Below are 12801 nucleotides of genomic sequence, written 5' to 3' on the forward strand. Positions count from 1 at the left end.
GGCATCGCGTCCGGCCAGCATCCTCGTTTGTTCCACGACGATAGGCCCACGAGATCCGGGTTGAAGTCCAAGTCGAAGGTCTCAGAGCAAAGTCGAGAGTCAATTATTAACCCTGCCACCGGTGCCGTCCCGATATCCCGCCTCGCCGGCGGTGCGGGCAATTAGCAATTGAAATGCGGAGAACCTGGAAGCCACGCAAATCAGATTCTTCCAGCCGGGGTGCCCGCCTTCGAATCGACCCAAACTTTGGCCAGGTCCGGTTGAGGTCGGTTACGTACCTAGGACTTTCGCTTACCGTCCCGCACGGCGGAGGCAAAGGTGCCCTCGGTGGAGGTAGGTGGTTTCTGTCTCCATCTCGATCTCCAACATCTCCAGAAGCACTCGACTGCCCTATCGACGTCGGAGTCCTTGTGCCCATTAAGAGAGCGCCCGATACTACTGATTCCGACGGTATGGCGCGGCGAGCACCGTGTCGATATTGAGGCGCCGGTGGTCGATCACACGCAAGACAATATCTTAGAGATCAAGAGCATGGGCTAGGAGGATATCTCTACAGCTGAAGACGATGTCGTTGAGCCATGGCAGCTTCCAAGGCCGGAGCGAGGCGGTCCTCACGGTCACAATCCTCATGCTTGCCTTCTGTTCCATCTTCGTGGCTTTGCGCATGTTTTCAAGAGCTGTCATTGTCAAGAAGATCGCGGTGGACGACTACTTCATCATCCTGGCATGGATCATCGCCGCGGGCCTGTCAATAGCTATCTGCATTGGATGCGCGTGGGGGCTCGGACGGCACGAAGAAAATGTACCCGGACAATGGCAGGCGATGCTGCGAAAGGCGAACTACGTCTTCTCGGTGCTATACCAGCCAGCGCTCATGGCCACGAAGACTTCCATACTTGCGTTCTATCTGGCTCTTCCGACTTCGAACAGAATCTTCAAGTGGGCATGCATCGGCACGCTCGTGGTGGTCAACGCAGGCGGGCTTGCACTCGGGCTGTTCACGGTCTTCCAGTGCTGGCCCATAGGTGCAGCCTTCCAGCATCCTATTCCTCAGACCGCACATTGTACCGATATCATCACCATCTACCTATCATCTACGCCACTGAACATCATAACGGACCTGGCCATTCTGTTCCTTCCCATGCCCATCTTAACCAGCATGCGTCTCCCGAAGAAACAGAAGATCATTCTCATCATCACTTTCAGCTTTGGTGCCTTCGTCGCTGCCGTAGACGTCGTTCGCGTCGTATATTTACAAGGGGCAGCCAGGACAAGAATAAGACAGATCGCTGTATTCAGGGAGGAAAACGATAGCAGGGAAGCCGAGCAGACGGACTTCAGCTGGTACGCTTCGCTCAGGTAAGGACTTCATGGACAGAACGGCAAAACCTCGACTTCCGCTGACGCTTTTTCTACTTGTAGCTTCATGTGGTCGGCCATTGAAGTAAATCTCGGAATCATGTGCGCTAGTGTACCTGGACTGAAGCCACTCGTGTCTCGATTCCTGCCTAGCATGCTCCGCGACGTGGGAGATCCGACGTCCAGGGTTGGATCAGTCTCCAGCGGCTCGGACCCAGCCAAGATGCAAGAAGTCCAGCGTGTGCCGTCCATGCCGTCGTTACCTGAAGATGTACGGGCACGCGACTTCTCCATCTCTCCACGAACGCCTACGGACGACGAAGAACCCATGGGGATGATAGACTTTCTCACGGCTCCTGACCCGCGCCAGGACTCTTCGACCGATGACGAAGGTACTATGGGCATGATGGACTTTCTTACGACGCCAGAGACGACCCATCTGCCCCCAGCTACACGCACACAGACTAATCAAACGAATACCTCCCGCAATACGAATCCGGCAACAGAGCAGACATTCTTCGACTTCGTCAACATGAAGCGCAGGAAGGGCCTGCCCTACGTGACTACGAGGGAATCTATCTTCCCGATCTCGGCTGTGACGGTCCTCTTCTTCATCTGGGGCTTCGAGTACGGGTTGCTGGACGTACTGAACCAGCAATTCCAACGGGTGGCCCACATGAGCGCGGCCCAGAGCACCGGCATCCACAGCGCCTACTTTGCTGGGTACGCATTCGGCCCTCCCACTGTCGGCCGCCTCGTGCTGAAGCATTGGGGCTTCAAAGCGTGCTTCACCGTCGGCCTCAGTATCTTTGGCTGCGGCACGTTGATCTTCTGGCCCGCTGCCGTTCTCACCTCTTTTTCGGCTTTTATCATCACCAACTTCATCGTCGCCTTCGGCTTGTCGATACTCGAGGTGGCCGCAAACCCTTTCATCGCCCTCTGCGGACCAGCCGAGTACTCGGAGATCAGACTGAATCTCAGCCAAGCTGTACAAGCAGTCGGCAGTATTGTGGCGCCGCTGATTGCAGACAAAGCATTCTTCACCAGGGTAATGCACGCGCCGTCTCTTGTTGACACGCAATGGGCTTACCTGGGCATCTCACTCTTCACAATCCTCCTGGCAGTAGTATACTACTACATCCCATTACCAGAAGCTTCTGACGAGGAGCTGGAAGATGCTGCAGAACGTCTCGACGGTGCGAATAATGCGAAGATGGGCAACGTAAACATCATCTGGATCACCCTGGCTTTCGGAGTCTTCAGCCAGTTCTGCTACGTCGGAGCACAAGAGGCCAACGCGACGAACTACGACGCCTACCTCGATGTTGTCGCCCCCACATTCAATCCCGCGAACACAATGGCTGTCGCACATACCACGTTCGCCGTCTCCCGTTTCCTAGCCGCCGGCTTAGGCTTCTGGGTCAAACCTCGCATCCTGATGCTGGTTTTCTACATCGGCAGCATCCTCTTCTCGGCCTTAGCCATGCACTACGGAGGCGATGCCGGAGTGGGCTTCATGATCATGGTCTTCTTCTTCGAAGGCCCGCTCTTCGCGCTCATCTACGCCCAATGCCTTCGCGGCATGGGCAAGCACACCAAACTCGCGAGCGTCTTCATCACCTCGGCGGTCTGTGGCGGCTCGGTCTTCGCTCCCATTTCAAGCGTCATCGCTACGTCTGGTCGAGGGGCTATGTTCGCTGTGGTGGTGCCTGCCGTCGTCCTGGGCGCTGGGACGATCTTCCCGATCTACTTGAACGCGAGTCCATTAGCGAGGAAGCAGTGCGATCCGATTAAAGATGCTACATCGCCGGAGCATAGCCGGCCGGCGAGTGATGCGAGTCGGACGAGCAGGGCGTTGAGTTTTCTGCAGAGGAACAAGAAGCGCGACTCGCCCGTCTCGGAGTGGAGGGAGCAGAAGAGCAACGAGTTGAGCCCGGTGAGGCATGGGCTTGCATGACGGGGCTGGGCAGGCGGAAAATCTGTTTTGATGGGTTGACATTTAGCGTAGGCGTTGGGTGCGGCCGACATGTGGTCGACGCTTGGGCTGACTTTGCTCATTGAACACTACATGGCCTGTAAATAAGTACGAAATCCCAACGAACGGTTCATCACATCCACAATGGGTCCAGGTCCTCGTAAGGATCCCTCAGCGCAGCGCATGATAGAGTTGACGCCACACATGTCAAAGAACGCCGATGAACCCCGCACCGCCAACGACACACACCATAACCGGAGCCCGTCACCGCACTACACCCTGCTGCAGGCCGCACGGCATTATTAGCTCGGCGAGACTATGACTGCTGTCCCTGTGATGATGTCTTCTGCTTTCTCCTCCTCCAGCCTGACATGCTGTTGTACTGGCTTCGCTTTGTCTAACCATTGTGGTTGAGTCCGACACTACCGTTCCACACTGTATACACTTACCGGCATCTAAGAAGAGCGGACAAGCTTCTATACAGCAGCAGCGTAACCTAAACATACTTACAACGCGCGGGGCCATGCCCACGATCCACCACCATGCCCACCTCCACGGCTAAACCCTCGAATGACCAGCTCGAGCGCGTCACCTCCTCGGAGCACGAAGCCATCCTCACCTCCGTCATCTCCCTCACGAGCGTCTTCAGCGCCTGTGTCGAGGCCTTCAACCTCATCCACCCGAGCTACAAGTGGGAGAAGGGTGAAAGACTCCTGCTTTGCCGTCTGGGGCTGCAGCAAGCCCGCCTGCTGATATGGGGCGATGTCGTCGGGATATCGTCTCCTCCTGCGACTGTGACCGATAGAGCGGTACCGAAGCACCCTTCGCCTGCGTACCCAGATCTGAAAGAACCGACTTTCTTCGGTGTGCGGGACGCGAGGTTGGAGGATGCAGAGGTGAGGACGCAGGTTGAGGCCGCGCTGAGCGATATTGTGGACAGGAGCTCGCATACTTCGCGGGAAGAGGCGATGGCGAAGTATGGGCTTAAGCCGCCGAAGAAGTTCCTGCCCGACTACGAGCCCGCGCTCGATTTGAACAGGCTGGAAGGCTTTCGCGAGAAGTGGGAGTTGCTGCGCGAGGTAGCGGAGAGCTATGCGCAACTGGAAACTCGGCGCAATGCTTCTATTACGAGGACTAGCTGGGCTATCGCTGATCTTGCGAAGTTCGACGGCTTCATTAAACTCACGCAGGCGAAGATCGATGAGCTCATTCAACTTATGGACGTGAAGGAACAAGTCGACCGCGGCATGAGGATGGATATCAAAGCCCTCGGCTGGCACCTCTCCGCTGACAAAAGCCGTGTAGCGCAGGATACGAGCAAGCTCCGTCTCATCACTGAGATCTGTCAAGAAGAGTACCCGGAATACTTGGATGCCACCAAAGCGGCGCTCGATAACATCGACCGCGAGCGGAGGGAGAGCGCACCAACCTACAACCCTTACACCTCCGCCCCAGCATCCGCTCCAGTAGCGAGCCAGGCTCCGCGACGCGGCTCTACGCCTGCAGTGAAGACGGCTCAAACAAATGGCACGACCAACGGCGCCAGCCCCAAGCCCAAGCAAGGCGGCCTCTTCGGCAGCTTCTTCAAATTCGGCCGCAGCAAGTCCTCCCTCAACGCCGGACGCTCGCAATCCGTCTCCGCCGCTTCCTCCACCCCGCAAGAAGACCCCGGGCCTCCTCGCGCCCTCTCCGACGCCGGACCTGCCCGCCCCGGTGACGAAGAAGCTGACCCCAACACCCTCGAGCGCGCGCGCAGCAAGAGCGTTGGCGCCATGCCGGCAGACTTTACGATGCCGCAGGACGAAGTGGCCCCGCAGGCGCAGGCGGACTCGCCGATGGAGGAGACGAAGACGGTGCGGAGCAAGTCTGTGGGAGAGATTTTGGACATCCGACCGGATGACGCGGAGGAGGAGGAGGCGAGGGGGAAGTTGGAGAGGTTGGATACTGGGGGTACGGATAGGACGATGGAGGATGATGTGAAGGCGGGAAATGATTTAAAGAGTGCGGTGAGTAGGCATGATATGTTTCATGGATTGGGGAGGCAGGGGACTAAGGTGCAGTGGTGAGTGAGGTGGAGGATCAGGAAAGTGGTGGGGGCGCGCGGTGTGGGTGGGAAAAGTGTCGTTTGAGGCGTTCGGTATACCCCCTTTCTGCTTTTTTGCTTTGCAACGCTAGGGTACAGATGAGATGATAATGATCTAGGCAGTTAATGTACCACACTCAGCTACCAGGCGTTATGTGGCGCGAAGTCAAGTTGGACTCTCCTGGCACCACCTGTCGCTGCTGCTTTGTAGATCTGTCTACTGACACCCACTTGCAAATAAGTGACCGGTGGGCTTGACATGAAAAAGATCTATGGACCGTCCTCTCTCCTACGAGCTAGGGGAAGGGGGTGAAGTAGTCGAGGTGGCGATGGGTGGTTACTTTGAGGCGTTCCATCGGTATGCCTCCCTTCCGCTTTCTCTTTCTCACGCAACGATAAGATACAGATCAGCTTGCAACATTCTGATGGTGGTGGTGAACACGACGCGCTTCCCTCGGAGATCAAACATTTCTCTGGCACGAGCCTGCGGCTTTTGGCCAGTCTGCGGCCTCGCACACCTGAACAGTTCTGGACCCATTCATTTCTTAATCGATCCAGACGCCACTGTCGACAACGAATGTTGCCCTGGAGCTCAATGTCGCCAAAGAATACTGCCCTGACGATGGATGCTATATTATGCGGCTCAGGAAGCGGTCTCTGCCATGATCTCTCAACGACTTTTTGCAAGACGAATCTCGATTGCTAGCACTCATCCCCCAGATCGAACTCGACCGCCTCCTTTCAACAACAACGAAGCATCTATCAACGACACAAACCATGTCCAACCAAATCGGCCCCTCCCGCCCTCCACGCTCACACTTCCGCAACAACGACTCCCGCACCGACAATGGCTACGTACGTCGTCTGACAGAGAACATACCCTAATCCCTATAACCTACTAATCTTTTCGCTTTCACCACACCAGCATACCGGCGACTCCCAGCCCGTCCGCCGCAACGCCCACCAAATCACCACCGACATCTGCCGCCGCGCAACTCCCCCTTGCCCGCTGGAACACTTCATCCAGCGCGAACACACGCATGAGGACCTGCACGCCGCTTTCCTGTACGCTGCCCAATTTACAGCCTCGCGAACTCCAGGGGGACCGCAGCATCCGATGGCGGTGAGGGCGAGGCGGTCGGGTTGTTCGGAATTGGTGAGGGGGCTAGGGAGTGCGAACGCGCCGGAGGTGTGGAGCATGTTGCCGAGGATCGTGTTAGTGTTTTTGCTGGTGGAGGCGCAGAAGGTTGCTTATGCGGTGGCGGCGGAGGCGGAGGAGGACGAAGAGGACGAGGAGTATGAGTGGGTTGAGCGGCGGCGGCGGTAGGTTTTGGGGTAGGTGATGGGTGGGGGTTTCCTCCGCTTTGTTTTCTCGTCTTCGATTGATCTGCGTGTCGTCGTGGACACCGAATGCCTCGCCCTGGTGCAAATTTCCCAATCCCCGGTCAGATTTCTACTTCTCGTACTCGTTGTTGATAAGGCATCCCTCATGTCCTTGATTTCAGTTTACCCTGCTTTTGCGCTACTCAAGCGACAGGGCGCAGCCTCGTGCCACGATCATACCGACTCCGTTGACGCGACCACAGTTGTGTAGGTACTACGCTCTGCGGAAGGCACTCGTCATACTTGCCGACGTGGTGTGACGATCGACTAGCTAATGTTTGCTGGACGAAGTCATTCTATGCCTCGCAACGAACTCACTTCCCTCATTCACAAACGTATAGCTGAACGCGAGCGGTATACATGACTTGCAATGGAGTCACCACCCTTATTCACAAATGTATAGCTGGACGCCAGCGGTATATAATGGACCTCGACGGCTGCTGCTTTTCGACTTCTCTTTCTACCAACCCCGAATCCATCTCGACCACGAACACGGCTTTACGACTCGAACGCAAGCCATCGTCAGCCTCCGTACTATATCAAAGGAGACCCAAACAAGTCTCTCAACCACTAGGACCAACTTGCACTGATTGACCAGACTCGATGAGACTCGGGTAAAGTAGCAGGAAGGGGGATTTTGAAGGTCAGTCGTCTTGAATTGCGTTTGCGTCTGCTTTTTGCCTAGTTGGCAGTATGTAGTCGTCTACGGCAGACGTTTATGTAGCGCACGAGCAAATATCTTGTGGCCACTGTTCTACGTGTTGATTAAAGTCAGTTCCCTCCTCACTTTTAGCCTTCCCACGGTTGAGATAGACGAACAACGCACCCCCCAGCAGGCGACGTAGTAGAAGAAGTGGCAGTCTCCGCAGTCCAGACTATAAGGAGAGTATATTCAGAAGCCTCGAGGTAGGAGATTGTTTATCGGAGAAGAGGCGAGAGACAGGCGGATGGCATTACTCTCCGGGATAGTAGGAACAGTATCTCATAGCGGGCGATGGTGTCACGGAGAAGCCACAACCTGACTGCCACTGCTTTGCTACGCCGCCTGCCCGTGAGTGCCAACTTTTACTCTGCCACTGGTCAGCGCGGGTACACACAATTGAGCAGTGATCACGGGCTCACCGATGGCAGTTCCACATACCGGTGCAGTAGCACATCGATCATCGACGAGGCAGCTGTGAGTGAGACTCGTCAAATGTTTGCTGGTCATCACCAGCCTACATTGACCACGTCGACGCAAGCTCTACTGGCAAGCATTGAATATGAGCCATGACATACATCTATATATACAGACCAGGACTTCCTGCTGCTTCCTCTTCTTAATTCCTATATCATCCACTTCTCTGAGCTCTCGTTGACCACTCCAACCGTCAAACAACCACCAGTCAACCTGCCCTCGAACGTCAAAGACAAGCACGATCTCCAACAATACCATTCATACCAACAGAACAACCACGATGTCGGCCTCCGATCAAAGCCGCCAACACTCTCCAGACTCAGACGACGACGGCGTCCCTCTGGTCCAGCAGACGCCTTTCCAGTCCGCCTGCGATCGAGTGAACAACATCATCAACAACGTCGAATACCCTCCGCCTGCGGACTGGTTCGTTGCCCACGAACACACAGGGCGAGACATCGTCGAGGCCATCCTTTTGGCCGCACGGCACATCTCTCAGAATACGTCGCGGGAAGGCACTCCAACACAGCGGGCTAGGTATGAGATGTTCGAGCAAATTCGGAATGCGGTTGAGATGGGCTCGGCCGTGATCCAGGGGTATGAGCGGCAGATACTTACTGCCTGTCTGATTTACGCCATGGCTGAGGCGCGGCACGTCACCAGTATGCTGGAGGGAAAGAAGTTACCAGCGTTCGACTGAGGCTTGGGTGTGCTTGACGAGTGGTCGTGACGCCGCATGCCCAATTGGATGATTCCAGTTGGCGTTGGTGCTTAGTATGTAAGTGTGTAGTATTTTACATGGACGTGTGTCCTTTGCGAGAATTAGTGAGTATTCCCGTCGCTTCTGCTGTAGCTCAGTCCGATTAACGTGACCCCGTAGCAAGGCACCGCTGTGATCGAACATGGCTCGAGCGACGAAGAACCATGTTGACATGAAGTCGTGTCACTTCCTTCCGTTATTCCTTGATGTTCTCTCCCGGAGAGCCGTATTGACCAAAGAGGGCAGAGTCTTCTCACATCCATTCAATCATGGCGTCTGACATCGGGCGTACGACACATTGGGCTTGTCTGCCTCATGCAATGCGTACACACTTCATTCACTGTCCGCTGGCAAATCTTTGCTCCGTGTCTTCGTGCATAAGAAGGCCGCTCGATACTCGATGCTCTCCCTGCTTCTTCTCATCAACATACCGCACACCGACCCGCACCGAGACACACAGACGCACACCAACGCACTCGAACCTCAAACACATACCTGCCTCGACCCTTCCGCCTCTAAGGGCCATCCAACGCTTGTCGATCAACACACCAGATCCTGCAGCAAGTTACCATGTCTGGTTTTGACCCAGGGAGTCCAGGCTGCGATCTCACCGCCGCCGAGCGAGCAAAGTCGGTTTGCTACAGTGGTACTGTACCAACTGAGGCCTGGCTCCGAGCTGAATGTCACACGGAAGATATGGTCGACGCCATCTATTACATTGCGAGGTGGATGGTAAGGAATTTGTCGAGGTCCGGTGTTGTGTCGGACGCCGATAGACCTACGTACCGCGAGTTCAGGGACATTGCTGTCAGCATTAGGGACGGAACGAATTCTCCATACTATGGATTGGGATGAGCCTTGTGCAGATGGAATTGGAGCAGGTGGCTGAGTGTTGCCACAGCTACATGAAAACCGCTTACGAGGCCTACCGCTCTTGAGATAGCCACTGGGCCTCGAAGCTGTCCCGATCGGCTTTCTTGTATATTGCTTTCTGGGTAGTATTGGTATTGAGTTTCGTCAAATTGCCAGTGCTGTGGTGCGCCTCGGTGTCGCAGATACTCAGAGCGCCTCCAGTGTCCGCATGACAATTTTGGCATTTGCCCCATTGAATGTATGAATGCTCCAGTCACTGTGTGCTGGCAAACATTTGAAGCAGTCTCTTGCGTATAAGGAGGCCGCTTGACGCTCTCTCTATTCCTCGTCATTAACATACCGCACACACACACTCACACTCACAGAGACAAACTCCAACCACAAGCACATACCTGCTATCGCCGTCCGTTTTCCAGAAATCACCTCACCTCACACCGACCAACACATTCCATCGACCGATAAGTCACAATGCCAGGAATCCCACACGACCGCCCTCGCACTCCAAGCGATTCAGGAGATTCCGCAGGTTCTGCCAGCACTGGTGACATGCTCTCTGCCCTCGATCGGGCCAGGTATATCTGTGGGGACCAGGGTTACGGCACCGTCGCAACCGAGGAGTGGCTCCAAGCGTGTGAAAAGTTCGACTTGATCGTTGCAATTGAGTGGACAGCCAGATGGATCGTCAGCAAGTCGCCTTCTCAAGGGACTGCGGAGCAGCAATCTGCCCATGCTTCATTCTTAGCCGTCGTTGCCAGCATTGAAAACGGTACAAACGCTCCGGGACAAGAGGTCAAGTTCTTGTTGATGACACAAGAGGAGCTCGCTCGCTGGTGCCGCCACTGCATGCAGACTGCGAGGGACATCAAAGACGCACTTCCTCGGACGAATGGCCACTCAGACCATTAGCCTGCCCTATGAATTTGTTGCTGGAGGGTGATGAAGCTGGCGGAACCGATGCGTGGCTCTTGGACTCCGAGAAGTATAGTCTGGGAATGCCTACGGGTTGGCGGCCACGTCTTGACGTTGTGTCTTTCGATGTCTGTCAGTCTCGGCAGCTTATTTAGATAGTGTCGGTTTTGTATCTTGTCAAGCCACCAATGCTTTGTTTTGTCTCGCTGTCAGTAGTTTCCGGAAGGTGTCAAGCACCGCATTCGAATGAAGCCAGTCCAAGCTGGCCTCCCAGCCCTGTTCTCCTCATCACGACCCAGCAGATTAAGAGCGTATAGAATATCGATTGCCACTTGTGACCACTTTTGAATGATGTGCTCCGAACCGCCAGCGTTCTTCTCTTGCGTAATGTGTTGAAGAGTTGGCATGAGCAGGAAACAGTCCGCCTCATCATGGACACGCCCCAGGAGGATCCTGGTTAGCCAGCTCTAGAAGCAATGAGTATGACAGCGAAGTACCGCCGTGTTTGCGTCGCCCTCGACGCCACCGCTGTCCATGTTCCGGTTCTGGTGGAGTCATATCAGAGTAAACGTCGAAAGCAGCAAACGATTTCCAGCAGTCATTGGATATAAGAACACGGTATCTGTATGCTTGGCTCCCACAACACAAAAACACCGCTTTCAAGCACAGCAGCATCTCATCAGAAGTATACTGCATCACTTGTACGCAGCAAGTTGACTCAGAACAAAGCTACCACCTTTACTCAATCATGTCTTCTCGAGGTCGTCAGACAAGAGCGGCGGAGACGCGGATGGCCCGGCGTGGCCTTGCTGACAGGGCGGCAGCTGCAGAGCGAGCTAGCAGGAGTGGAGCTCGTGAAGAAGTCTCAGCAGAACGGAGTAGTAGCTCCAGAAGCCGCGCAAGGCGATCAGCTGTTCAGCCAAGCAGTAGCAGAGGACCTGAAGGACGACCTGGGGGACAGCCCGGCCGAGGCGGAGTTGTCGATAGTGGAGCTGAGAGTAGCACGACAGACCGAGGCCGCGGCGGAGCAGCGCAAGCGGAGGAAACCATCGGAAGCCGTGTCTCTGCTAGACGGCAGAATACCAGCACAGCGGACTTTCCTGCCTCGACGATTGACCATGCGGCCGCCGTAGCAAGGTCCCGGGCTATTATCGAAGCTTCAAGAGCAGTGATAGATCGCCACAGAACAAACGCGGACAGCGGTTCTGGAGCATCAGCAGGGGAGTCTGCGCCAGTTCGCCAGAACGGAGTTCACCGAGTGCCGTACAGCATTACCACAGAACGTCTGCAGTCTCCTGATGATGAGCGTGTCACACCTGCCGAAGGCTGGGACCTCGACCATTCTGATGACGAAGGCCATGATCCAGTGGAAGGCGGCGTCGCACGAGATATTACCCGTGTAGTGTATCTCGAGCTTATTCCGGTGCCGGAGTTGATTTGGTACACCGAGAAGCGCCCCGGTAAGCTCGACCTCATCGATGGCATCCTGCGATCGGCGTGGCAGATCATAGGAGACCTTAAGGCAATACGTGAGGAAGAAGGGTGGTCAGCTGAGCAGCGCGCTCGGCACGACAGCTGGTCCGATACTCGGAGGTTTCTTCGTGAAGACCAAGTCGCAGCGTACGCAATGCCTCTCAGCGTCTTCCATATCATCCATCGGGAGTCAACGGTGGCAATGATGGCGACAGACCGGGAGAAGAGGGCCCTAAATCCACCAGCGGAGGACAAGACCGCTTCGCGTAGCGGTAGCGCCAGCCCCGAGTCTCCGCGTGGATCTTCTGCGCCGGCGTGAGAAGTGCATCGATGGATCCCTTGTGCGGTTCGTGTGACTTTGGTCATGTGGCTTTAGAGATAGATTAACTCATGAACTTTCAAAGGCTCTTCTCCTGCCACCGAACCCCTGGACTGTTCCAACTTGTGAACCATGGCACGTTCGCGACACCGACTGGAAGCGTACTGCGACATTATTCAAGGGACCCCAAGCTGGAAGACCAATGCTTTCATGTGCATATGTGCGAGAGCATCATAATATGCCAGCATGGACAATGCTGCTCATCGGGAGGCCAAACCGTTTGCGTCACACCATGGGGCTGTATCACACTGCTCGAGCGTTGTTTGTCCTTGGGTTGAAGGGTATAAGGGACCTCATGGAAGCGAAACCTCTCTGGGTGTGTTGTATTCCGGACCATTCCTCCAACCATAAGCTTCTTTGACCCGGTGATCCACCCGTTGAAAGCAAGTGGCTAGACAACCTCAACCTTATCAACCCCAGTTTATCCAAA

The 12801-nt window shown here is 55.3% G+C and overlaps 4 protein-coding genes across 4 annotated transcripts; all 4 read left to right on the plus strand.

Annotated features, from left to right (window-relative positions):
* Positions 1-565: 565 nt before the first annotated feature.
* On the plus strand, positions 566-3316 carry LTR77_004544 (uncharacterized protein; the record flags this gene model as incomplete). The annotated part of the gene is made up of 2 exons (XM_064801798.1): positions 566-1359; positions 1423-3316. 2 exons carry the CDS (start codon positions 566-568, stop codon positions 3314-3316), a joined length of 2688 nt encoding a protein of 895 aa, XP_064660428.1.
* A 560-nt stretch (positions 3317-3876) lies between these two features.
* On the plus strand, positions 3877-5400 carry LTR77_004545 (uncharacterized protein; the record flags this gene model as incomplete). Its single annotated transcript, XM_064801799.1, has 1 exon — positions 3877-5400. The coding sequence occupies one exon, from the start codon at positions 3877-3879 to the stop codon at positions 5398-5400; it is 1524 nt and encodes a 507-aa protein (XP_064660429.1).
* A 794-nt stretch (positions 5401-6194) lies between these two features.
* Positions 6195-6744, plus strand: LTR77_004546 (uncharacterized protein; the record flags this gene model as incomplete). Its single annotated transcript, XM_064801800.1, has 2 exons — positions 6195-6272; positions 6343-6744. The coding sequence occupies 2 exons, from the start codon at positions 6195-6197 to the stop codon at positions 6742-6744; spliced, it is 480 nt and encodes a 159-aa protein (XP_064660430.1).
* A 4401-nt stretch (positions 6745-11145) lies between these two features.
* Positions 11146-12311, plus strand: LTR77_004547 (uncharacterized protein; the record flags this gene model as incomplete). The annotated part of the gene is made up of 2 exons (XM_064801801.1): positions 11146-11577; positions 11598-12311. The coding sequence occupies 2 exons, from the start codon at positions 11146-11148 to the stop codon at positions 12309-12311; spliced, it is 1146 nt and encodes a 381-aa protein (XP_064660431.1).
* Positions 12312-12801: the final 490 nt, after the last annotated feature.

The sequence above is a fragment of the Saxophila tyrrhenica genome (assembly GCF_035928015.1).
Source record: "Saxophila tyrrhenica strain CCFEE 5935 chromosome Unknown scaffold_6, whole genome shotgun sequence".
Taxonomy (NCBI): domain Eukaryota; kingdom Fungi; phylum Ascomycota; class Dothideomycetes; order Mycosphaerellales; family Extremaceae; genus Saxophila; species Saxophila tyrrhenica.